The sequence below is a fragment of the Myotis myotis genome, unplaced genomic scaffold, assembly GCF_014108235.1.
Source record: "Myotis myotis isolate mMyoMyo1 unplaced genomic scaffold, mMyoMyo1.p scaffold_m19_p_3, whole genome shotgun sequence".
In the NCBI taxonomy this organism is placed as follows: domain Eukaryota; kingdom Metazoa; phylum Chordata; class Mammalia; order Chiroptera; family Vespertilionidae; genus Myotis; species Myotis myotis.
In genome coordinates this window covers 159,595,208-159,618,968 of record NW_023416335.1, presented here as the reverse complement: position 1 = coordinate 159,618,968, position 23,761 = coordinate 159,595,208, and the positions used below count along the sequence as shown (strand labels likewise).

The following is a 23,761-nucleotide window of genomic DNA, read 5'->3' as shown; positions in this document are numbered from 1 at the left end:
AGCAAGAAGAACCCAAACAGGCCCAGTCCTGCCAGTCACAAACAGTGTCTGATATTGTCCTACACTAAAGTCTCAGAGTCATAGTAGATCTGCCTAATACACAGACACAAACCCAAACAGGCAGCCAAAATGGGGAGACAAAAAAACAAATAAACTCCAAGTGAAAGAACAAGAGAGTTCTCCAGAAGAAGAGCTAAATGAAATGGAGATAAGAAATTTATCAGATATAGAGTTCAGATAATTATTATAAGGATGCTCAACATCATGAGAAAAGACATAGAAACTATGAAAAAATGACCAGTCAGGAATAAAGAATGACATAGCACTAATAAAGAACACATTGGGTAGAATACACAGATTAGGGGAAGCCGAGGATTGGATCAGTGAATTAGAAGACAGGGTAGAAAATATCATTCAATCAGAGAACCAAAAAGAAAAAAACAATTAAAAAACAGGAGGACAGCTTAAGGGAGCTGTGGGACAATATGAAACATAATAATATTTGCACCATAGGAGTGCCAGAAAGTGAAGAAAGTAAGCAAGGATTAGCGAACCCATTTGAAGAAATAATGACAGAAAACTCCCCTAACCTGGTGAAGTAAAAAAAGTCACACAAGTTCAGGAAGCACAGAGAGTCCCAAGCAAGAAGAAAAAGCAGGCCCACCCCCTGACACATCATAATTAAAATGAAAAAAGTTAAAGACAAAGAGAGAATCTTAAAGGCAGTAAGAGAAAAACAATTTGTTACCTACAAAGGAGCTCTAATAGGGCTGTCAGATGATTTCTCATCAGAAACTCTACAGGCCAGAACGAAATGGCTTGAAGTATTCAAGGTAATGGAAAGCAAGGATCTGAAACCAAGGTAATGATATCTAACAAGGCTATCATTCAAAATAGATGGAGAAATAAAGAGCTTCTCAGACAAAAAGAGGCTAAAGGAGTTTATCACCACCAAACCAGAATTGCAAGAAAGGCTAAAAGGATTGCTGTAATAATAAGGAGAAACAGAGAGAGGGAGAAACATAGACATGAAGATAACCAAGATAGTCAAGTACCAGAATACTGAGATTTACTATTGTATTGAATGTTTGTGCTGTAGCTACACAGTAACGCAGCTATTAAAGACAATTATTATTATAACTACAATAAAAGCACACTACTGTTGCACTTTTGGGCATATATTCAATGGAAATACCTGAATATGTTTACCAGAAGAAATCATTTTCATAATAACCCACAAATGAAAGACACAAATCTCTAATTATTATAAAATAGCTAAATTGTAGGATAAAGAAACAATTTAATGCTATGCAACAATAAAAAGTGCGACCTATTGCTGCTTGCAAAACATGGATGAACATCACAAACATAATGCTGAACAAAGGAAACACACATAAAACAGTACATATTATATGATTCCATGTATATAAATTTAAGACTGCAAAATTTATCTATGATGCCATAAGTCAGGCTACTAGTTATCTTGGAAGCAGGGTATGAATGGAAGGGGACAGAAAGGAGATTCTGGAGTGCTGGTAATGTCCCACTGCAGGTTTTATAGGTGTATTCCCTTTGAGAAAATTCCTTGAGCTATCTATTTAATACTTGTTTATTTTTCAGTAATTAGTTTATACTTCAATATAATGTATATCATTATTTTAAAAGCTTTATTGAGGTATAATTAATATTTAAAGAACTGCACATATTTAATGTATACAATGAGATAAGTTTGGACATATGCAACCACTTGTGATACCATCATCAATCAAGGTAGCAGACATATCCCAAACTCTCAGCTTCCTTCTTTCCCTGTGTGCTTTTTTGAAGTCAGAATACAACATGAGATCTACCTTCTTAATAAATTTTGAAGTGCAATACCATATTGTTAACTATAAGCACTTTGCTGTATAGTGGATATCTAGATTTACTTATCTAGCATAACTGAAATGTATAGCCATTGAATTGTATTAAATTTACATTAGAAAAAGAAATGCTACTAATATGTATGCTACATTTCAATAAAATTTACATTAAAAATACCACTGATAAAATTTCTAGTCTCTCCAAAGGAAAACTTGCTACTATTCCTTAGATACAAGTGTTCATTGGGTGTTCACCCTATATTTCTCTTTTCTAGTTATACCCTGGCAGACATGTCCATATTCTTTATATGAGAACTAGCCCAGGATGACAGTAGGCTTTTCTTTTCTTTTTTTATTCTTTGATTATATTCTTTATTAATTAAGGTATTACATATGTCTCCTTTTCCCCCCATTGCTGCCCTCCCAGCACATGCCGTCACCCTCCCTGTCTCTGTGTCTATTGGTTATGCTTATATGCATGCATATAAGCCCTTTGATTGATCTCTATCTCCTCCCCCACCTTCTTCTGTCTTCCATTTGAGGTTTGATGGTCTGTTCAATGCTTCTCTGTCTCTGGATCTGACAGATGTAGGGCGCGGCTATAGGGTTAAGCCTCAGACTGACCTGTTGGCAAAGCCACAAACAAGTCCCAGCTTAGAGGACATATTCCCCTTCACATAATTTGGCTTGATCTTATGATGCTCCCTAGATCCTTCCTAGGTATCTAATGGGCTGTGGGAGGTGTGGAGCTGCCAAAACAAGTGAAACTCACAAGAACATTGTAACTATGGTGACCACTACCTTGTTTACCTCTGGCTATAACATAAAGGCTCAGCTTGCCTCTGCATATCTCTCTCTGTGGCCTCAGCCAGGCACAGGAAGATCCACCTAGACCAGCCGTGAGCAAACTACGGCCCGTGGGCCGGATCCGGCCGGTTTGAAATGAATAACACTAAAAGAAAAAAAGACCGTACCCTTTTATGTAATGATGTTTACTTTGAATTTATATTAGTTCACACAAACACTCCATCCATGCTTTTGTTCCGGCCCTCTGGTGCAGTTTAAGAACCCATTGCGGCCCTCGAGTCAAAAAGTGTGCCCACCCCTGGCCTAGACCCAGCTTATTCTCTTTATCTGTCATTTCTGCATCCTTCGCCACCCTCACTCAGGCTTTTGAAACCTTGGCTGAGCTGGCTTGGCCCAGACAGTAGCTTTTTCTTTGTGTATGTGGGATCTACCGCAGCCATATGGATGTGGGCCTGGATTTATTGGTGCCTTCTCACTGAGCATGCTAATTTGAAACATGGTATTCATTACCTAAATCCAAGGCCTTTCATGGATTATTGCTGAAGACATAATACCAATGACTGGGGCCTAGATCCAAAACTGCACCTCTCTCTTCACCTTTTTATTGAAAGGTCCCTTAGCATCATTTCAAGTCTGAAGTACAAGAGCCGAAGTACTGTTCTCCTATATACCTAATTAATCAAGAAAGAGTAAGGAGGTGGATTGGATTATGAGAAGAAGCATGTGGCTATGTTTAGTTACTCCCAGCAATTTCCATAGATTAAGTTTGCAGAGATTTTAAACTGAAGTCCATACATGATTTTGGGGCTCCCGATCCTGCCTCTGATGATTACAAGTAACACATTTATGCTCTGGAAGTTTAGATATTGAATTTTTTTCAACACACAGAAAAGTAAAAAAAAATGTGACAGATACCCTTTCACTTGCCACCCTGTTTTCACACATGTAAACATTTTGTCATATTCGCTTCATATCTCTGTTAATAAAAAATAAATAAAATGTTAAAGATATAATTAAAGTCTCATTTGACTCCCCATTCCTTCCTACTTTCTTCCTTCCTTGAGGTAACCACTATCCTGGAGCTAATCACTTCTGGACATACCTTTCTGATAATGAGATGGATAAATAGATAGATAGACAGATGATAGACAGACTTATTTTGTGAAATTTTAAAATAGCATAAAGCTCCTACTTTAGAAACCTTACCACTCAGATATTACTACAGAGCATACAGCTCTTGTATATTCATCATGTCATTTACATCTTTGAAAACTTTTGAAACTATTGAAACTTTTGAAATTATTATTCTAGTTCTCCACTTTATAGATGAGGAAACTGAGATAGAAAGAATTTCAGTTGTTTGCTTACAGTTGTTTACACAGACAATTAGCAAACAAAATTAGGCTCCAATCTTGGAGTTTTTCCACTATCAGGCTACATTTTCAGCATATGTTTTGTATCAGAGTTTATCTTCGTAGAATACAGGTGGGGAAAGGTGATTTCTGAAGTTTACAATCTTATATTTCTGTGAATTTATTCTTTTCAAGTAAAATATAGTGTGTTTGAAGCCAAGGAGCACATTTTAAACTATTTGGCATCCCTAGATCATTTAGACCAGTGGTTCTCAACCTTCCTAATGCTGCGACCCTTTAACACAGTTCCTCATGTTGTGGTGACCCCCAACCATAAAATTATCTTCGTTGCTACTTCATAACTGTAATTTTGCTACTGTTATGAATCGTAATGTAAATATCTGATATGCAGGATGTATTTTCATTGTTACAAATTGAACATAATTAAAGCATAGTGATTAATCACAAAAACAATATGTAATTATGTATGTGTTTTCCGATGGTCTTAGGCGACCCCTGTGAAAGGGTTGTTTGACCCCCAAAGGGGTCGCGACCCACAGGTTGAGAACCACTGATTTAGACAATCAGACAGTTAGCAAATGCACAGTTAATAATTGTTGACTTGAATTGATAAAACAATAGTAGTTAATGAGATGTTAACTGAGACAACTGGTTCTCTTTTACAAATCTGGTGAAGCATTTTTAAAAAATATATTTTTATTGATTTCAGAGAGGAAGGGAGAAGGGAGAGAGAGATAGAAACATCAATGATGAGAGAGAATCACTGATTGGCTGCCTCCTGCACTCCCCACACTGGGGATTGAGCCTGCAACTTGGGCACGTGCCCTTGACCAGAATCAAACCTGGGACCCGTTAGTCCACAGGATGAAGCTCTAGCCACTGAGCCAAACTGGCTAGGGCCTAGTGAAGCATTTTTAATATTAGGACACACCAAAACTTGCAAATGTCCTCATCCCTACATTCACTTTGCTTCTCTATATTTTTATTACCTTTAATTGACTTGGAAGTCATTGAGTTGTGAACCAGATTAGGACTATAAGGATGATATGTTTTGTAAACAACAAAAACACAAAATAAATCCTTCTTGGCATTAACTTCTGGGTCATAGTTAAAATAAACAACATTGGATTATTCAGTGCTATTTCCTACCAAATAAGCAAGGATGGGTTTTTGTATATGTTAATAGATGAGTTTAGAGTAAAGTCTACGTAAAACTTGAACCATTCCTGGAAAGGAAATAATGAACAGGCAGGAGTTATAAATTCTGAGAATTCATTATCACACAAGTGATCGGGCTTAAATAGGTCACAGAAGCTTTTCTTCTGTTTCTGGGTAGACTGAGCCTAAAATGGTACAGGCTGATAGGGTGTGGGGGTCTCATATTTAAAAGTGTTTCTTAAAAATATTTTTATTGATTTTAGAGAGAGAGGAATCAAACCAGAGGCCATGCCCAGGAATCAAACCAGAGGAAAGAGATAATATATTTTGCCTTGAAGTACTTGCTCCAGTTCTTTACTGCTTTGAATGACTGGAGTAAACTCTTAGCCCCTTGTCCTATGTTCTACAGTAGAAATAAACAATATAATGACAACCTCTGGTCATAAGAACAATTAGGTTTCTAACCTCTTTTGTTACAGAGTGTTAGACTTCTGTGTAAGGGAAAAGCAGTAAAGAAGGGACCTGGAACTCAGCCCAGCCATTTCCCAAAGCTACAGATTTCCATCATTCTTGGCTTTCGACCAAATCCAGCCTATATTTCCAGACCTCCACCATAAATTAGTTTCATCCTAGAGTTGCCCATACTCACTCCAAACTCTTTTACTCCCGCTTTCTCTTAATCTAACTTTTAAACATTAGTCCCAATTCAAACCCATTTTCCTGTTTCTGAGTTTCCATGGGTCAGTGCCTATTAGCATAGCCACCCATCAGCTGTGTTCAATCCCATTGTATCTCCAGCACTTACCCACAGTCCTGCAGCCAGTCCTCAATCTTAGTGATTGGATTCCCTAGGAAAGACAGACATCAGATCACTGTGAGAACGGAAGGAAATTAGACTTCCCCCCTACAACTCACCCCATTCTCAATTTGGCTTATATAAGCAAAATCATGATTTTTTTTTTCCCCATAAAAACTTTTTCTTAAATATATGAGAGGAATATACCCATGTATAAAAATGGATATTTCTTCTCTCTGCCTCCCCCCACCCCATCCCTTTCCTCTCAGGAATCTGGAAAATGCTCAGTATATCAAGCCCACTACTCTCTTTCCCCCAAGGTTTGGGAATAAGGGTGGATCCTTCCCCTTAAAAAAATTTAAATAAAACAAAAAGAGCACAATATTGCAATTGTGTTTTCTACTAAATAAACAAGAATGGGGTTACTTATATAAGATTTTCTCTCTTCTATGGCTGTAGTGTCATTTGAACCTCAAAGAAGCTCTGAGAGGCATATAGGAAAGGTACTATTACTATTTAAATTATTCAAGTAAGTCTTAGAGAAGTGAGTGACTTGATAAAGGTCACATAGCTTGTTAGTGACAGAGTTGTGGCCAGAGTCCAGGCATTCAGGTTGTGTAACCTTGTTACACAGACAAAATAAACACTCCAAACCATTTTCAGAGAACCCTAACCTCAGGTCCTACAGGCAGCTTCTCAGGATGATGCAAAACTGTGCCTCTTCCTGTTTCCTAATCTCATGCCTGCCTCCATTTCCCATAATTCATATTTTGTATTACTTTACCTTTCTTCTTTTAAACTTATTTAAGCCAGTCAAATTGAGCCTCCCTGAGGAACTAGCCTAAACAAGGGACCCACTGCCCACACTGTAGGTCTGTGCCTGTTGTCACGTTTTTCCTACCAAAGACAATGTGGAAGTCTGTTTGATGTCTGACTGCTTCTTACCTTCCTGGAAAACATCATCCAGGCTGGAAGGTTCTGGATCTGGGACATCCTGCAGGGCAGCTGCAGCCTCCTCTTCCAGGACCTGGGTCTGCCAGTGACGGCTCTGACGGAGCCAGGCTCGTCTTTTCTCCCAGGATGTGGGGCTCAGCACAGAGCCCTCCATGGCCCTGGTTTAGACTTCAGGGTCTCCTGTCACAGTGATGCTGCCCTGAGGGTTGAAGCACAGTGGTACTCCCTCATCCTCTGCCCAGAAACCACCACTCCAGGGTATCTCCCGACCTCCCATCTTCCCAGATCCGCACAAAGGACATGACCCCTCTGCCCATTTGGGAGGAGGAAGGAGATGTCTAGCCCTTCCTCCATTTTCAAAAAGAAAAAAGAAAAGAAAAGAAAAGAAAAGAAAAGAAAAGAAAAGAAAAGAAAAGAAAAGAAAAGAAAAGAAAAGAAAAATGCTCTGAACAATCCAAACCCCAGGGCAATCTTTCAAATCAGCAAGTCTAGAAACTTCAAACATCATATGATTTAAGGGGCATTAAAAAAGCTCTTCCTGCTGAAACCGGTTTGGTTCAGTGAATAGAGCGTCAGCCTGCAGACTGGAAGGTCCCAGGTTCGATTCTGGTCAAGGGCATGTACCTGGGTTGCTGGCATATCCCCAGTAGGAGATGTGCAGGAAGCAGCTGATCAATGTTTCTCTCTCATCGATGGATGTTTCTAACTCTCTATCTCTCTCCCTTCCTCTCTGTAAAAAATCAATAAAATATTTTAAAAAAAGCTCTTCCTGCTTAAAGAATTGCTACTTCTCACGTTAGCTGAAATTGTGTATCAGAAAAACATTTTTTCTTTAATCCTTAAGGATTTTGCCTCAGAATCTTCCACTGACATTAAAATATAGATTTTTAATGTATAAAATTCACTTTACTTAATCCTCATAAAGGTGTATGAAGAAGTCTCAGATCTCAAAGGTTGAACAGCTTTTCTAAGGTCTCACAAACAGGACGCCACCCTAACTGCAGTCATTCTGGGTTTGCTTTGTTTTGTTTCCTCTTTTAGATATTAGGGGGTCCACATAGGATTTCTCTGTGGGGGAGAATCTCTCAATAAAAACAATAAGGAGAGCTTGCCTCAAGCAATTAGCAGTCACCACCTTCAGGGTCATCACTTTTGACTTTGTGAACTTGGGTTTCTCCATAGCTATAAGTTAATTCCCTAGTTCATCAATCTATATATATGAAACCCTTAGCGACCGGTTGACCATTTGACTGGTCGACCACTTGACCAGTTGCTATGATGTGCACTGACCACCAGGGAGCAGACACTCAATACAGGAGCTGCCCCCTGGTGGTCAGTGTGCTCCCACAGCAGGAGTGCTGCTCAGCTGACCTACAGGCGCCAGATGCTGGGCTCACGGCTAGCAAGCGCCACAGCAGCGCCGGCACAAGCCTCTTCAACCTCCCCAGCAGCTTGCTACCAGGTGGCAGCAGGCGCAGCAGGGCCAGGATGAGCAGGAGTGGTGCAATGCCTGGCCTGGGTTCAGGCTCCTCCCTGGCTGCCTGCCACTTCACGCACTACTACATCCCCCGGGGGGTCCAGGATTACCAGAGGGTGCAGGCCAGGCTGAAGGACCCCACTGGTGCATGAATCCGTGCACCGGGCCTCTAGTGTATTTATATTTCTTTTAGCACTGCCTAACCAACTCCTCTGTATTCTTCCAAAAGATTCATTCTGATAGCGCTAGCCATTTATTCAAAGAAGAAGAAAGAAGAGAGGAATCATTTAATTGTCCAAATAGAGCTTAAAAGGACTCAAGGTGAAAGAACATTTATTGGCTTATGCTCTGTCCTCCTGCCTCCTCCTACCTGCCACACTCAAAATAGTAAATCAGTGGAAGGGGAGCCATTGTCCTCTACTGCTTTGTCCCTGTATTCCCTGGAGCTGTCATAACACCTTCACTATCATAGCTACACTGTTAACTGTTGGAGTAAAGGGAAAGAAATAAAAGAAAAAAATAAGGAGACTGCCAGTTTCCAGACATTTAAAAACAAAATCATTAGTGAGGCATTTAACGATTTAGGCAGTGAAATAGCTATTTCTGAAGAGAATAACCAGAACATAAAATACTTTCCTAGGACTATAAAATTGCTTTGAAAGCCTCTGTTTGTTACAGACAAAACCTATGCAGAGAAAAAGAATTCCTGATCTAAATTCTTTTACTTCGGGTCTAACCCAAGATTATTTTTTTCCAAAGAGCAACAACAGTTGGAATTATGAAACTTTGTTAACTCTGGGCACCTGTCCTTTTGTCCACTGCCTGTGCCTTTTAGGGGGAATTAAATGATTTAATTATGCTTTTGACACAGGGAAACCACAAAGAGGGTAGCAGAGATAATTTGTCCTTTGGTCAGAGCTGCTGTGAAGTGATGAAAAGATGCTGAAACTGTCACGAGAAAGAATCGAAAAAGCCATATCAGAGTTTATTTACCTAGTTGGTCTGCACCTCCAAAATGTTGAATGGGTTGCTGTCAGTGAGCCCAGACTTGCCTAATGTCTTTAATTCCCACAGCGAATGAACTTCACCTAAATCACAAGACCTCTTTAGCTTACAAGAAGAAACCTTTTGATGGTTAAGAGAATTTAAAAGGAAGGCAGGAAGGCAGGAGGGCAGGAAGGGAGAAAGAAAAAAGTGAAAGAAAGAAAGAAAGAAAGAAAGAAAGAAAGAAAGAAAGAAAGAAAGAAAGAAAGAAAGAAGGGGAGGAAGGGAGGAATATTGACATCCACACTTTATATTCTGCCATTTGCTAATGGTATGGCATTGGAAAATTCAATCCCTCTTTTTGGTCTCAGTTTCTCAATCAGGACACTCTAGCTTAGCGTAGTGTCAGAATCTCACTAATTGAGATGGTAGATGGAGGCCTCAACTTGAGTTTCAACATCCTCTGTGATATGAATCTACTCTATATTCTTCCCACATGTTTGAAACTTCATCATACTCATATAAGCTAATTTCTCCTCTACCCCCTGAAAATGCTTATACATATATATTTTTATTAATCTTAGGTTTTTCTCATGTTCTTCACTCCTTCCCCCACTCCTGTCCTTCAACTTTGGCAAACTTAACCTGCAAAACTCAGCTCTTAAACAACTTTCTCAGTTTGTAGAGTCAGGCCTGGTTTGCAGAGCCTACAATAATCACTTTTCACTGAGTTTTTTTTTTGCTTGATTTTCTTCTTCATTGTTATCACTAAAATACTTACATTTTATTTGTTAAGCTAATTTATTGTTTACTCCTCTGATTAGGACATAAGCTCCATGAGGACAGAGACTTTTGTCTGGGTTTTTCACTGTTATGTCCCTAAAGTCTAAAGCAGAATCTAACTCATAGCAGTTGCTTAATAAATACTTATTCTCTAAATGAGTGAATAATTTTAGTAGGTGATTATTCCCCAAAGGAGCCCAGCATCTTATAGAATTATCATAGATACATGAAGGGAGATCAGCTTCAAAACTGTGGACAATAAGCTTGTAATTATGTGTTTACTAAGCATGCAAAAATGTTTTGGGCTACAAGTTAGAGAAAAAGATGAATGTGAGGGTTATTCTATGACTTGTTTCTACTCTTGAAGTTCCTATAATTGTGAACAGAAGTTGTTATTTTCTTAACTATTTTGATTTGTTTCTCTGTCCTATGCAGAAAAGTTTTACTTAATGTAAACACCTACAGGAAAATTCCTTTGGAAAGAGAACCCTCAATGCTTAAGAGTTCCAAAGAAAGGTTTATAAATAAATACTATAGTTAGGACAACAAGAAGTCTGGGCACCTTAAGGACTCTACTGCCTATTGAGAATGATAGAATTTTCTAAGCAATTTGGGTGAGAATTGAATAATTTCTTCTCTTGAAAAAAGCAACAATGGTCTTAAGTCTGAAATAAAATATGCAAGGTATATCTATGCTAATCTTTTCAACTGTGGCAAACTGGGCATGGGACTAGGGAATTTAATTAGCTAATTTTCCTCAATTTCTGCCACACTTGGGTTGTAGAGACCTGTTCATGGGGGTGATATATGGAAACACTCTAAGTGCAATGATATTATGAGACAGGGAGAAATAGAATTGTCTCGTTAGTGGTAACAGCAGGAAGCAGTACTACTGGGAGATAAGAAAGGGGGTATTCTTTGTGGGAATCTGGAGGAAGCAGCAAATGATTATCAGACAAGTACATCAGCAGTGAGAGTGTTAGAAAGAAATGAAACATGGGGCTGCACACACTATCAAGATGGCACCTTTGAAGGCCTTGTGGCCCCTTGTAATAGAGAGAGGGGAATGGAGATATTTTCTCCAAACAGGTCATACAAAAACATACACCTATATGTACAATGGAGTTTGGTGCAATGTGAAGAGCACTGACTAGGAATCAGGAAACTTGGGTATCCTTTCAATCATTGTGTGCAATTAATTGACTTCTGGCAAGTCAATTAGATTTTCTTTTTCATTCTGGAATGTAAAGCTCTTTTTAATTAAAGTATAGTTGACATCCAATATTATATTTGTTTCAGGTGTATTACATAGTGATTTGGCATTTATATACCTTACAATGTGATCACCATGAAAAGTCCAGTATCCACCTGTCATCATACAAAATTATTGTGATATTATTGACTGAATTCCCTCTGCTGTACTTCACATCTCCGTGACTTATGTTATAACTATAAATTTTTCCTCTTAATCTCTTTTACGTTTTTGCCTATCCCCCCACTCTCTAGCAACTATCAGTTTTTCTGTATCTATATTTTGTTTATTCAGTTGTTTAGTTTTTTAGATTTCACATTATAAATAAAATGATACAGTATTTGTCTTTCTCTGACTTATTTCACATAGTATAATAACCTCTAGGTATATCCATATTGTTGCAGTGGCAAGATTTCATTCTTTGTCATGGCTGAATAATATTCCACTACGTGTACATACATACAATTATTCTTTGTCCATTCATCTACTGATGAACACCTATGTTGCTTCCATATTATGGCTATTGTAAATAATGCTTCAGTGAATGTAGGGGTGCTTATATCTTTTTAAATTAGGTTTTGTTTTTCTTTAGATAAGCACCCAGAAGTAGAATTGGTGGGTCCTTCTTTGTCTCTTGTTATAACCTTTATTTTAGTCTGTTTTGTCAGATATAAGTATTGCTATCTCAGCTTTTTTTAAATTTCCATTTTCATGAAATATCTTTTTCCATCCCTTTACTTTCAGTTTGTGTGTGTCTTTCAACCTGATATGAGTCTTATATAGGCAGCATATGTAAGGGTCTTGTTTTTTATCCATTCAGTTAGCCTATGTTTTTCGAATGGAGCACTTAGTCCATTTACATTTAAAGTAATTATTGATAGATAGGTACTTATTGCAATTTTAGTTGTTTCCATATTATATTTATAAGTGGTTGGTCTACTACCTTTTCTATATGTTTGCCTTTACTTGTGAGATTATTTTTTTCTTTCATATATTTTCTTATTTCTAGCTTCAGCCTTTTCTTTTCCACTTAAAGAATTCCCTTTAACATTTCTTGTAATGCCAGTTTAGTGATGATAAATTCCTTTAGTTTTTGCTAGTCTGAGAAAATCTTGATCTCTTCTTCAATTCTGAATGATAACTTTGCTAGTATTCCTGATTATAAGTTGTTCCCTTTCATTATGTTAAATACATCGGGCTACTCCCATCTGGCTTGCAAAGTTTCTGTTGAAAAGTCAGCTGATAGTCTTATGGGCATTCCCTTAAAATGTAACTAGTTGTTATTCTCTTGCTGCTTTTAAGATCCTCTTTTTATCTTTAACTTTTAACAATTTAATTATAATGTGTCTTGGTATGGATCTCTTTGGGTTTATCTTGTTTGGGATTCTCTGTGCTTCCTGAACTTGGATGCCTGATTCTATCTCCAGGTTGGGAAAGTTTTTGGCCATTATTTCTTTAAATAGTTTTTTCAATCCATTTCTCTCTCTCTTCTCCTTCTTGGATCCGTATGATTCAAATGTTAGAACATTTAATGCTGTCCCAGAGGTCCCATATACTATCTTTATCCTTTTAAATTCTTCTTTCTTTTTGATCTTTCAATTGGGTGATTCCCAGTATCCTGTATTCCTGATTGTTGATCCATACTTCTGGTTTGGCTGATCTGCTGTTGATTCTATCCAGTATATTTTTCATTTCAGTTGTTACATTCTTCAGTTATGATAGGTCCTTTTTAAAAAAATAATTTTTAACTCTTTGTTGAAGTTATCACTTGGGTTTATCCACTTGTCTGCAAAATTTGGTGGGCATCTTTATTACTACTACTTTGAACTCTTTCTCTGGTAGACAGCTTTCCTCAGTTTCATTTAGTTCTCTTTTTCTGGGGTTTGTATTTTTTTTTCCCTTTTGTTTGGAACATATTCTTTTCTCTCCTCACTTTGACTGTTTGTTTTATGTATTAGGTAGGCTAGCTACATCACCTGGTTTTGAAAGTGTGGTCTTATTTAGAAGGTGTCCTGAGGGACTCAGTGGTGGAATCCCCCTTGTCACCAGAGCCAGGTGCTCCAGAGATGCTCCTTGAATGGATTAGTGTGGCTTCCTATTTTGGTTGGGCCACAGCTTCTATGGAAACACTGGCAGGGGAGGCTGGTCCCTGGCCTGCTGGCTGTGAGGTCTGGTCACTACTGTTATGGGCACACTGGTGTGCAGGGCAAGCCTTCTGTGTGGCTGGCTCTGAGGTCCAGACATGCTAGTGCAGATATACTGCTGTTGTGCTGGTGCCCAGTGGGCTACCCATTGGGTGTGGCAGGGAAGGAACTGCTTTGGAGAGATGACAGCCTGGATAAGTCCTCAGGGAAATGTCAGTGTGAGGTGAATAGTGCTAGCAAGTTTAATGGAGAGTATCAGAAATGTTGCCGGCCAGTGTCAGACCAGTTAGGTGGAAGGAGAATAAAAAAAAGAGGAAATAGTGGCCCCTTTTGACTGAGGAGAAAGTTTCAACAGATCCTTGTTCCAGCACACACCCTAAAATTGGCCAATATATCACCTTCATGCATAAACTAAGCGCTTTTCAAACTGCTCTTTCTGTGCCAGGACTCAGAAAGAGCACAACTTGGGTTTCCTACCACCTTTTGGCTCTCCCAGATGTAAGCCCTGCTGGTTTTCAAAGCCATATGCTATGGGGGATCCTCTTCCTGGTGAGGTTCCCCATGCTAATGCTCAGACCCTTCACTCTTTGGGGACAACCTCTGGAGTTGTGCTATTCCTTCCACTGATCAGTCACCACATGGGTCCTGACTAGACTGTCTCTATCCCTCCTACCTGTCTCAATGCGGCTTTTTTTTTAATGTCCATAGTTGTAGAAAACCTGTTCTGCTAGTCTTCAAGTCATTTTCAGAGATAGCTATTCTATATGTAATTATAGTTTTGGTGTCAATGAGAGGAGGTGAGCTCAGGATCTTCCTACTCTGCCATCCAGAACTTGAAGCCAAGAGCCTTACTCTTGTTTGCCAATTTTGCTTGTCTGTGAAACGTTCCTTGCAATTGGTGCACTGCCGCTGCAACAAACATGTCTCTGGATGAGGTTGCTGAATCATTCTATTCGTGCATTGGTTTTAGCTTCTAAAGAATAAATTGGTGGGCCCAGCATGCGTGGCTCAGCAGTTGAGCAACCCAGGAATCGAGAGGTCACTGGTTCAATTCCCGGCCAGGGCACATGCTTGAGTGCAGCCTTGATTCCCATTGGGAGGCTTGCAGGAGGCAGTGGATTGACGATGTTTCTCTCTCATTGATGTTTCTATATCTCTATCTCGCTCCCTTCCTCTCTAAACATAAATAAAAACATACTTAAAAAGTAAATTAAGTTGGTGGGACTTGAAGTTTTGTATTGCCACCAATACCAATGTTTATGATTTATTCTAGTTGAATTTGAAATATTTGTAGGAATGATACCTATAAAAAAGTGCATTTGTATAGTTTCCCCCATAAGAATTAAAAAATAGTCCAGTAGCCCCTGAATTTACTTTCCATTTGGCAACTTTCCTTTAAAATGAACACTAACTTATGGGGTTTCTGGATTTCCAACTTTCACTGACCCAGGAAAGTTGTGAGCCTGATGAGGGAGGCTAAGAAGGAATTCAAACATGTGTGATTCAGTCAGGTGTTGCTCACTGACCTCCAGTACTTAAACTTTTCTGCTTTAGCTTATATAGCTTCATCCATCTTTCTCTCTTTCCAAACAAATTTTGTCTACCCTTGGAAGTCCTATTCAAGCCATCTGCTTTCAATTATCCATTTCTAACAACTAGCACACATCCTATACAATAAAAGCCTAATAGGGTGGCCCCAGCCAGTGGCAGCAGTGGCAGGCAGCTGGGGAAAGGGAGGTCCTGGCCAGCAGCGGCAGCCACTAGGGACCCTACCCATGCACGAATTTCATGCACTGGGCCTCTAGTATTATAATAAACAAGAGATAAGTGGTTACCTTTTTCTTCATTATCCACCTCTTCTTGTGGTCTGTTCCCTAAATCTTATTTTAGGGCATCTCACAGTCTTTGCAACAAAAGGAGCTCAGGAAATGCTATACCTACATATGAACAAGAATCACACTGGTGCTGAAAATTATTCTTATATTTCATTGGACAGGTATTCCTGATTTTCCCTATGGTCTCAACTCCTAATGTATATATTTTGTATACCTTGTAGTAAAGAGGAAAAAGGCTGGGGGCATAGTCAAGTCAATCCTTTGTTAATGTAATATAACGGTCACACTAGTGTGACTGAATTTATAAGCTTAAAGTATCAAATTTTTCTATCTTAAAAATGTTTCCTAGAATTTCCCATTTCTCTAAGTTTTCATTTCTTGGTCAAAATTTCTTTCTACAATCGTCTCAATGCTGGTTTATGTTATAATGATATATTTAATCTATTTTCTATGAGGATGGAAATCTGAAGCTTGTGATATCTTTTCTCTGACATTCCTAATAACCACCCCCTGCAAAAGAAAACAACAAAAGTCTACACTGCTTCTCTAGCTACTTGCCTGAATCACCCCAAAGTCTTACTATTGTCCACTGCTATTATTATCAGCCCTTTGTCCTTTCCTCTTCCTTACATTTCTTGAAAGGCTCACTCCCCAAATATTTCTCCACAATCTGCCAAGTGTTCGGAAATATGATCACAACCAAGCAGAATAGGAGAGAATTCTCTGTTCTGAGGATGTTATATTAAAAAGCAGAATTTGTAGCAGACAGGGTTGAAGTTAAACAAGAGGAAAAAAAAACCTCTAGTGGTTTAATATTAGGGAGTGGTTTAAGAGCTTGGTAATGAATATTGAACAAAAATCATAACCAGAAGTGGTCTATCAGTAGCAGAGAAAACAATTATGGATATTATTATTACTACACTGAGAACAGCACATACTTCTAGTCTTTGTTTTCTCAAGAATGTAGCCAGAGTTTCTCTACATACTAACAAGCAAAAGGTACTCATAATAACTCATAACACATAACAAGATGTATTGAGTACCTTATCTTTATTCATAAAATCTCCCCACGAACTATCTCACTTAATCTTGACAATCACATTTGAACTAATCATTTTTATCTGAAGCTCGAAAAGATATGTGACTTGTCCAAGGTCATATATTTAGGATCTTATAGTGTTGAGAATTAAATTCAGGTTGGTCTGACTTGAGATACAGTCTTTCCACTAACAATATAATAATAATAATAATAATAATAATAATAATAACAACAAAACCCTAAGATCACTATTTAGGTGTCAGTGGTAAATGCATTTGGCATAAAGGAAAGGACAAACTATTTTAGTAATATCTCCATTTCATGTTACACAAACTCTTCATTCTACAGCTTTGTATAGAAGAGGCAGCATAAACCAAAAGTAATTTATACTTGGGTTTGTGACAGTCTTGGTGAGTGAGGTGTTCCTTTGTTTGGTTAATAGCATAATATCCCTTTTTGACTCCAACTAGATAATTATGAAGCAATGTTGCCTTCCTCAGCCTTATGGAGTAGATTAACAGCAAGGGCCCAACTAGGTTCTAGTTGAGAGGAGACATTTTTGAGGCATTCAGAGCATTTAACAATGATGATGGGATGACATAGATCAATCAGAGTTGACACCAGTCACTGCCCTGGGGCTGAGTCAGGGCTGGTGTGGCACTGAGTTTTTGCTGCCAGTCTCGGAATCTTGTGGGAAGGGCTGGGATAGCAAGGATTGGTCATGGACACTCAGAGGGCCTGGAACAATGTCATAATTTGGTGTGGACATATTTTAATATTTAACAACTAGTATGGGCCTACCAATTTGAACCTGCCAAATACGTATCAGCTATGTGTACAGTTATCTCATCATGGGAATATTTTCAAAAGGCCCAGGAAAAACCTTGGCCAGGTGGCTCAGTTGGTTGGAGCATCATCCCACACACTGAAAGGTTGCAGGTTTGATTTCCAGTCAGGGCATATACCTAGGTTGTGTGTTCAATCCCTGGTGGGGGCACATATGGGAGGCAACCAATCATTGTTTCCTCTCTCACATAGATGTTTCTCTCTCTCCCTCCCTCTTTCTCTCTCTCTTTCTCTCTCTCTCTAAAAAAAATCAATAAACATATGTTTAGATGAGGATTTAAAAAAGGCTCAGAAGTGATGGTCAACCCTTGAGAAGGAAAACCATAAAAAGAGTATGAGCCATGGAATCAGAATAAGTTTTGTTTGGAATCACAGTTCTGTCTACCTACTGCATGTATCCTTGGTAAAATTACTTATCCCCTCTAAACCTAACTTTTTTCATATGTAAAAAAGATAATGTATCAAATGTTGGTTTACTGGGGGTTAAAATTGAATAATATACAGGGTGGGGAAGCTGTTTGTATAGAAAATAATATAATAGTTAATAAATAATAATATAAGAATACATTCTGTTTTGCATACTCACAACTGTAAGCCTACTTTTCCCAACCCAGTATATTAAGTCCCTGATGTATAAAGGAGGTGCTTAATAAATGGTAGCTATTATTATTATTAATCTTCCCTTAGCCTAAACCATTTACTAAGGTTGGAACATTTTAAGGCATAAGAAAATAAGGAAAGAGTAGGCAGCAGGATACAGTATGGGTGAAAAATCCAGATGGTAAGAAAGGGATGCTGCTGTTAAGCACAGATGAAAAGTATGCAATGACCCAGTCCTTCATTCTTACTTAATGTCCAAAGAAAGATCATCTAATCCTTGTCACTCATTTTTCAGTTGAGGAAACTAAAAGAGAAAGAAAAAGAGATATATATAGAGAGAGATTAAGAGAGAGGCTTATCTGAAGTCATGTAGAATATTAATGGTTATAAATGGGACTTACAAGTTCTGAGTTCCAGGTGCATGCTTTCTTCCTCTATATCAATAGCCTTCCTCCTGCCATTCTTGGTTTCTAAGACCCTGCCCCAGGTTTTTGTTTATCACTCTGGGCCTCCTCCCAGGGACATGTATCAGACAGACCTCACTTTTCTTCTGTCTGTATTGTTCCTACACCGCAAGCAGTGTCTGTGAATTGGGACTGAGAATGAAAACAAGCGTGGGAGGGGAGAAAAAGGAAACGGAGTTTCCATGATGGGGCCCATAAGACTTTCTGCGTCTTATCCACATTCACAACCAACACACATATCACCACCGTGGCAAAGGGCTGTCAGAAATCCCAGCACAGCCAACATTTCGGTTTGTGGATGGAACAAACTCTACCTCAAGCCAGATTGACTACCCCCCATTCTATATACCCCAACTGCAACGTCCTCTTACATGCTTCATAGATAGGAAATATTTTTCTAATTTCAAATCCTCTTTCATGCCACTGCAGTTTGTAAGATCATCAGAACAAAATTTACCGAGAATAGCATTTGAGTATTCTGGAACTTTCATGGTCTAAGAGAGCAGTTCAATCTATTTCAGGGAAAAAATGAGATGTTACTTGGCATTTTTCTTACTTCTACTTCCACAAGGTGGATGAGTTTTATAAAAGGCTTGCAAACTGCTACAGGAAATATTACAGTTGTACGTTTGGAAGAAAGTAATCCTGTGCTCTCAGTGTTGGGAAACATGAAATTTTATTCATCTGGATAGATTTTAAAGACATCAAGAATAAGATAACAAGTGTTGGAGAGGTTGTGGGGAAAAAGGAACCCTCTTACACTGCTGGTGGGAATGTAAACTGGTACAGCCACTATAGAACACATACAGAAGCTCTTCAAAAAATTAAGAATATAGTTACCATATGACCCAGCAACCCCTTTTCTGGGTACCTACTCACAAAATTAGGAGACATTTGTTTGCAAATATATATGCAGCCCTATGTTCAATGCAGTATTATTTATGGTCATCAAGACATAGCCTTCAATAGTTGATTGGCTAAAGAAGATGTGATATATATATATATATATACAAAGGAATACTAACTACTCAGCCATAAGAATAAATGAAATACTGCCATTTGCAACAACATGGATGAATCTTGAGAATACCATGTTAAGGGAAATAAGTCAGACAGAAAAAATTATGAACCATATGATTTCACTCAATGTGCGATATAAAATTGAAAGCAAAAAATAAACATTTTATATTGTGTGCCCACCACCCAACATCAAACCAAAAAAACAAACAAACAAATCTCATAGACACAGACAACAGTGTGGTGGTTACCAGAGGAAAGGGGATGGGGAGTAGTAAAGGGTAAAGGGAGTCTAATATGTGGTGGCAGAAGATGGTTTGATGTTGGGTGGTGGGCACACAATATAATATACAGATTATGTATCATAAAAGTGTACACTTGAAACCTATATTATCTTATTAGCCAATGTCACTCCAATAAATTTAATTAACTCCCCCTAATACTAAAAAAAAGAAACATCAATCCATTTGGACTGGTTAACAGGCAGCTTAGTCTAGAGCAGCGGTTCTCAACCTGTGGGTTGCGACCCCTTTGGGGGTCGAACGACCCTTTCACAGGTGTCGCTTAAGACCATCGGAAAACACATATATAATTACGTGTTGTTTTTGTGATTAGCACTATGCTTTAATTATGTTCAATTTGTAACAATGAAAACACATCCTGCATATCAGATATTTACATTACAATTCATAACAGTAGCAAAATTACAGTTATGAAGTAGCAACGAAAATAATTTTATGATTGGGGTCACCACAACATGAGGAACTGTATTAAAGGGTCACGGCATTAGGAAGGTTGAGAACCACTGGTCTAGAGACAAGGGAGAATGAGCAGATTTATTGATCATTGCATTCTGTGAATTCATATCTTGAATTCTTCAGTCCTATTTCCTTGGTAATGAAGCTCTTTCCCTCATGCATTAATTTTTATTCTTCCCTCTTTTCCCCAACAATATCTGAAATGTCTCTTCTCCTTAAAATCTGTGTTTAAGCTTTTCTGCATTAGGCCTGGACATGGCTAGGGCACGGAGTACAGTGGGTATCCGGATACCCACTTTGGTCTTGTCCTTCAAGTGGCAAAGAGTTGTTAGTTATCAAATGGAAATAAATGTCTGATCTTTTTCCTTTACTGCAGCTCAGAGTGGACCTTGTGAGTCACGATCTGAGCTGGGACCGAACTTTCTCTCTATTTTCTATTAGAATAAGAATCATAAATCTGAAACTAAAAATGACTGTTGGGTCTCTATGGCCACTGCCTAATGCTTCCTCACTGGATTCCATCTAACATTCAGAGGGCCAAAGGAGTTGTGAGCAAGTGTTCTTAGGATTGTTCTAAAAAACTTCTAAATGCCCTGGAGTGCCCGTGAATAAGAAATCATTTGTTAGATCTCTTTCTGTCCCCTATGTTGTATCTTTAGCTTGTTATCTCTGATAATATGTAGAAATAGAGAATGCACTCTTCCTAGTAATACTTCATATTACAGGAAAATCCCACCAGATCTTTTTCTCTAATCACTCAAGCCTAACATGGTTAAGTTTGAAGTTTGAACACACAAGTTGAAAGCTTCTGACCTCCAACCTCCGACCTCCTGTCCTCGGCACTGCCATGTACTATCTGGAATGTCCCTGGGCCTCTCTACCCAAGGCCATTGGTGGTAGATGGAGTCACTGTTCCTTCCCTGGGGATCTCTTCCGAATCCTCATGGTCTTATCAGATCACTCCTGTGGGGCTCTTTTATCTTGTCCTTGTTCTGTTTTGGGGACCTACCCCTTCTCTTCCACACACTGGGGAGCTCAGTAGCACAGCAGGGGCATGGGGGAAACCCCAGCATAGTGGATCTTTCCACTCTTCTACCCTCCCCAAAACTCATGTAGGTGGTGACATGCTCAGCCTGGATACCACTAAGACAAGGATATTGGGAAAGTGCAGAATCCACCCTTCTCCGCCCGGGATTATGTAGGCCATTAAGTAGTCAATATATTCATTGACCCATCTCTGACATGTACAGCTGAAAGCCAACCCTGACGGGTAGTTATCTATCTTGAGCGGTCCAGTTAATTTGGTCTGGTGCTGTCCAATTGTGTAACTTCCTGGGTAACCCCAGTGTACCTTGCTTGAGTTTATCTCCTCAACAGCTTTGTTCCATGATTTCTGAAGAAAGTTCATACCCACAAAAAACAAAATTGATTTAGTCAGAGTTATGGATGCTAGAATGGGACCTGAAATGAAGCTAAGAAACTTTTCACCTGGAGAATCTTTCAAAGTTAGAATCACATTGAATTTACAGCAAAAGTGAGTACAGCAAGACACAGAGATAAACTTCTCAGGTGAGAAAGGTGAAACATTCCTAAATATTAATTCAGGCCATCAAAGGAACCCATGCTTTGTGACCCCAGAAAGAGTACCTCTCTAGTAATGGGAAGGAAAAAAAGAGTGTAAAGGGACTCCCTGTTCCAAGAGGCACAATGATGAGTTTTTTAAAGGTTGGAGTCAGAGGTGCGGGAGATTTTCTCCTGACTTTCCTCTTTTCTTCACAGCCTGATGTTTCTTTGACCTGTTTTCTGCTGTCTCCCAGCATCATCCTACATCAGCATAGTCTTAAATAAAGTGGAAATTGCACTCACCTGTTTGCTGGTAGAGAGCAGAATTTGAGGCAAAGCAGTCATGAAAGCTGGGCCAACCCTTTCCCAGGCATGGGGATTGCAGTGAGGACAGTGAGAAAGTATCATATTGCATATTGCACTTTTCTCTCTGTCCTCATTAAACGGCAGTTGCAAGCTTGAAAGGGGAAGCGGAAATGAGAAAACACACAGGCACATATACACACAAATGCACAGTCCCCGCCTCCTACCCCAGCCACATCCTTTGCTCTAGCTCAGGAGGCTGACTGAAGAGCAAAGTATCTGACAAAGTATTGAGCTCGCCACTAGTGAGCCCTTCTCGTCAGAGGGCTGCCTTGGTGCCCCTCAAACGGCAGATCTTTTCCTATTAAGGGAAAGGTACAGCCCCTTTAATGATGTATGCACAGGAAAGTCTTCCTACCACATCACTAGAATCCCACTGCTGCAGATAAAGCTTTCTGTCCCCAGGAGGGAAGGTGTCTGAAAATGACGCTAGATCTCTATCTCTGGAAAATTCTCTCACATTTATCTCAGAGAAGATGCGTGCAGCCCTATCACACACTTGAGAGGGCGCTTTGCCCAAATGGATGTTTTCATAACTCTTTCACATTTTGGTGAATTTCCCAGAAGCTTGTTTTCAAATACTGCATACCGTCACAAGCCACTTTTTTTCTGGGTTGACTTCTTAGCACTTTGTTTTTATGTTCAAATGACTTCAAAGTTTTTCTCTTAAAAAACACACGATTGCCTTCTCCTTTAAAATTTGGATTAAAAAAAAATCCATCATACCCTGGAGATGTCTTCAGTTTATTGGCTTTCAAGTCAAAGAAGCCTTATTAAACTCCAAAACGTTCCCCCCAGTCCTCAGTCACTTCCACCCTGACTAATTCAGCAGGACTGACTGTCTTTCTCCCCATTTCTCCAATATCTGCTAGTGGGATTTCTTCTTTGTTTGATATTGCACCATTCCAGGTTTTCCCTATCTCTCTTTCCTCATCCCACTCTGTTTCCTTCCCTGTATCATTTATCTGCAAATATTTATCACAATATTTATTATACAAGGCACAGCTCTAATGTGCTTAATGTGACTGATTTTTATATGTTAATTCTTTTCTTTCTAATTTTTTGGTTATAATTACACTTGGATTTCTTTTTACCATGTGCCCAAATTCCATTTCTAGTTGCTAATTTCATTGGACATCCACGCTATAGCTTTGGTATGGTGGAAAGAAGCCTAATTAAAATTCCTGTTTGGCAAGTTAAGTTTTCTAAACATTATTTCTTTCAAGGATAATATAAGTAAAAAAAATCATTCTCTAGGGGAGGCCAGGGGAATGTCGGGGGGAGGGGGGAGACATATGTAATACTCTTTGTAATACTTTAAGCAATAAAACAAAATTTAAAAAAATCATTCTCTCTGTCTCATTCTCTAACACACACACACACACACACACACACACACACTTTCATGTAGGGACGAAAATGTCTGACATATTTCCCACTATACAGTAGGTTCTAAATATATGCTTTTTTTCTGGGGTGGGGGGTGGAGGGAGGAGAATTACCTAAAAGTCAACAAGTGAAAAAACCAAAACCAAACCTAGCCCTTTCTTGTTCTCTTTATCACTATTATTTTATGTACAAGTTGATTAGAAACACTAAACTAATGGCATGTTTAAATATTTTTTAAACCCTAAGTTTCTGAAATTCAGTATTTCCCTTAACAGCTATTTTAAATGTGTTGGGGTT

The 23,761-nt window shown here is 38.8% G+C and overlaps 1 protein-coding gene across 8 annotated transcripts in view; it reads right to left on the bottom strand.

The window, feature by feature from the left end:
• The window catches only part of TESPA1 (thymocyte expressed, positive selection associated 1), a 40,124-nt gene extending 17,953 nt beyond the window's left edge, over positions 1–22,171 (bottom strand). For 3 of the 8 annotated variants that reach the window (XR_004966201.1, XM_036300378.1, XM_036300382.1), the window contains exons 1-3: positions 22,016–22,171; positions 6,942–7,149; positions 6,006–6,048 (exon numbers count right to left, since the gene is read on the bottom strand). Coding sequence is in view for 6 of the 8 variants with exons in the window: in XM_036300378.1 (XP_036156271.1) it covers positions 6,006–6,048; positions 6,942–7,104 (206 nt within the window). In the remaining 2 variants the exon portion in view is untranslated. Of the gene's footprint in view, positions 1–3,584; positions 3,646–6,005; positions 6,049–6,941; positions 7,150–18,158; positions 18,215–18,311; positions 18,507–22,015 lie in introns of those variants that run through there. The other 5 variants (XM_036300380.1, XM_036300379.1, XM_036300381.1 and 2 more) reach the window with 5 other exon arrangements.
• Between the last annotated feature and the right edge of the window lie 1,590 nt (positions 22,172–23,761).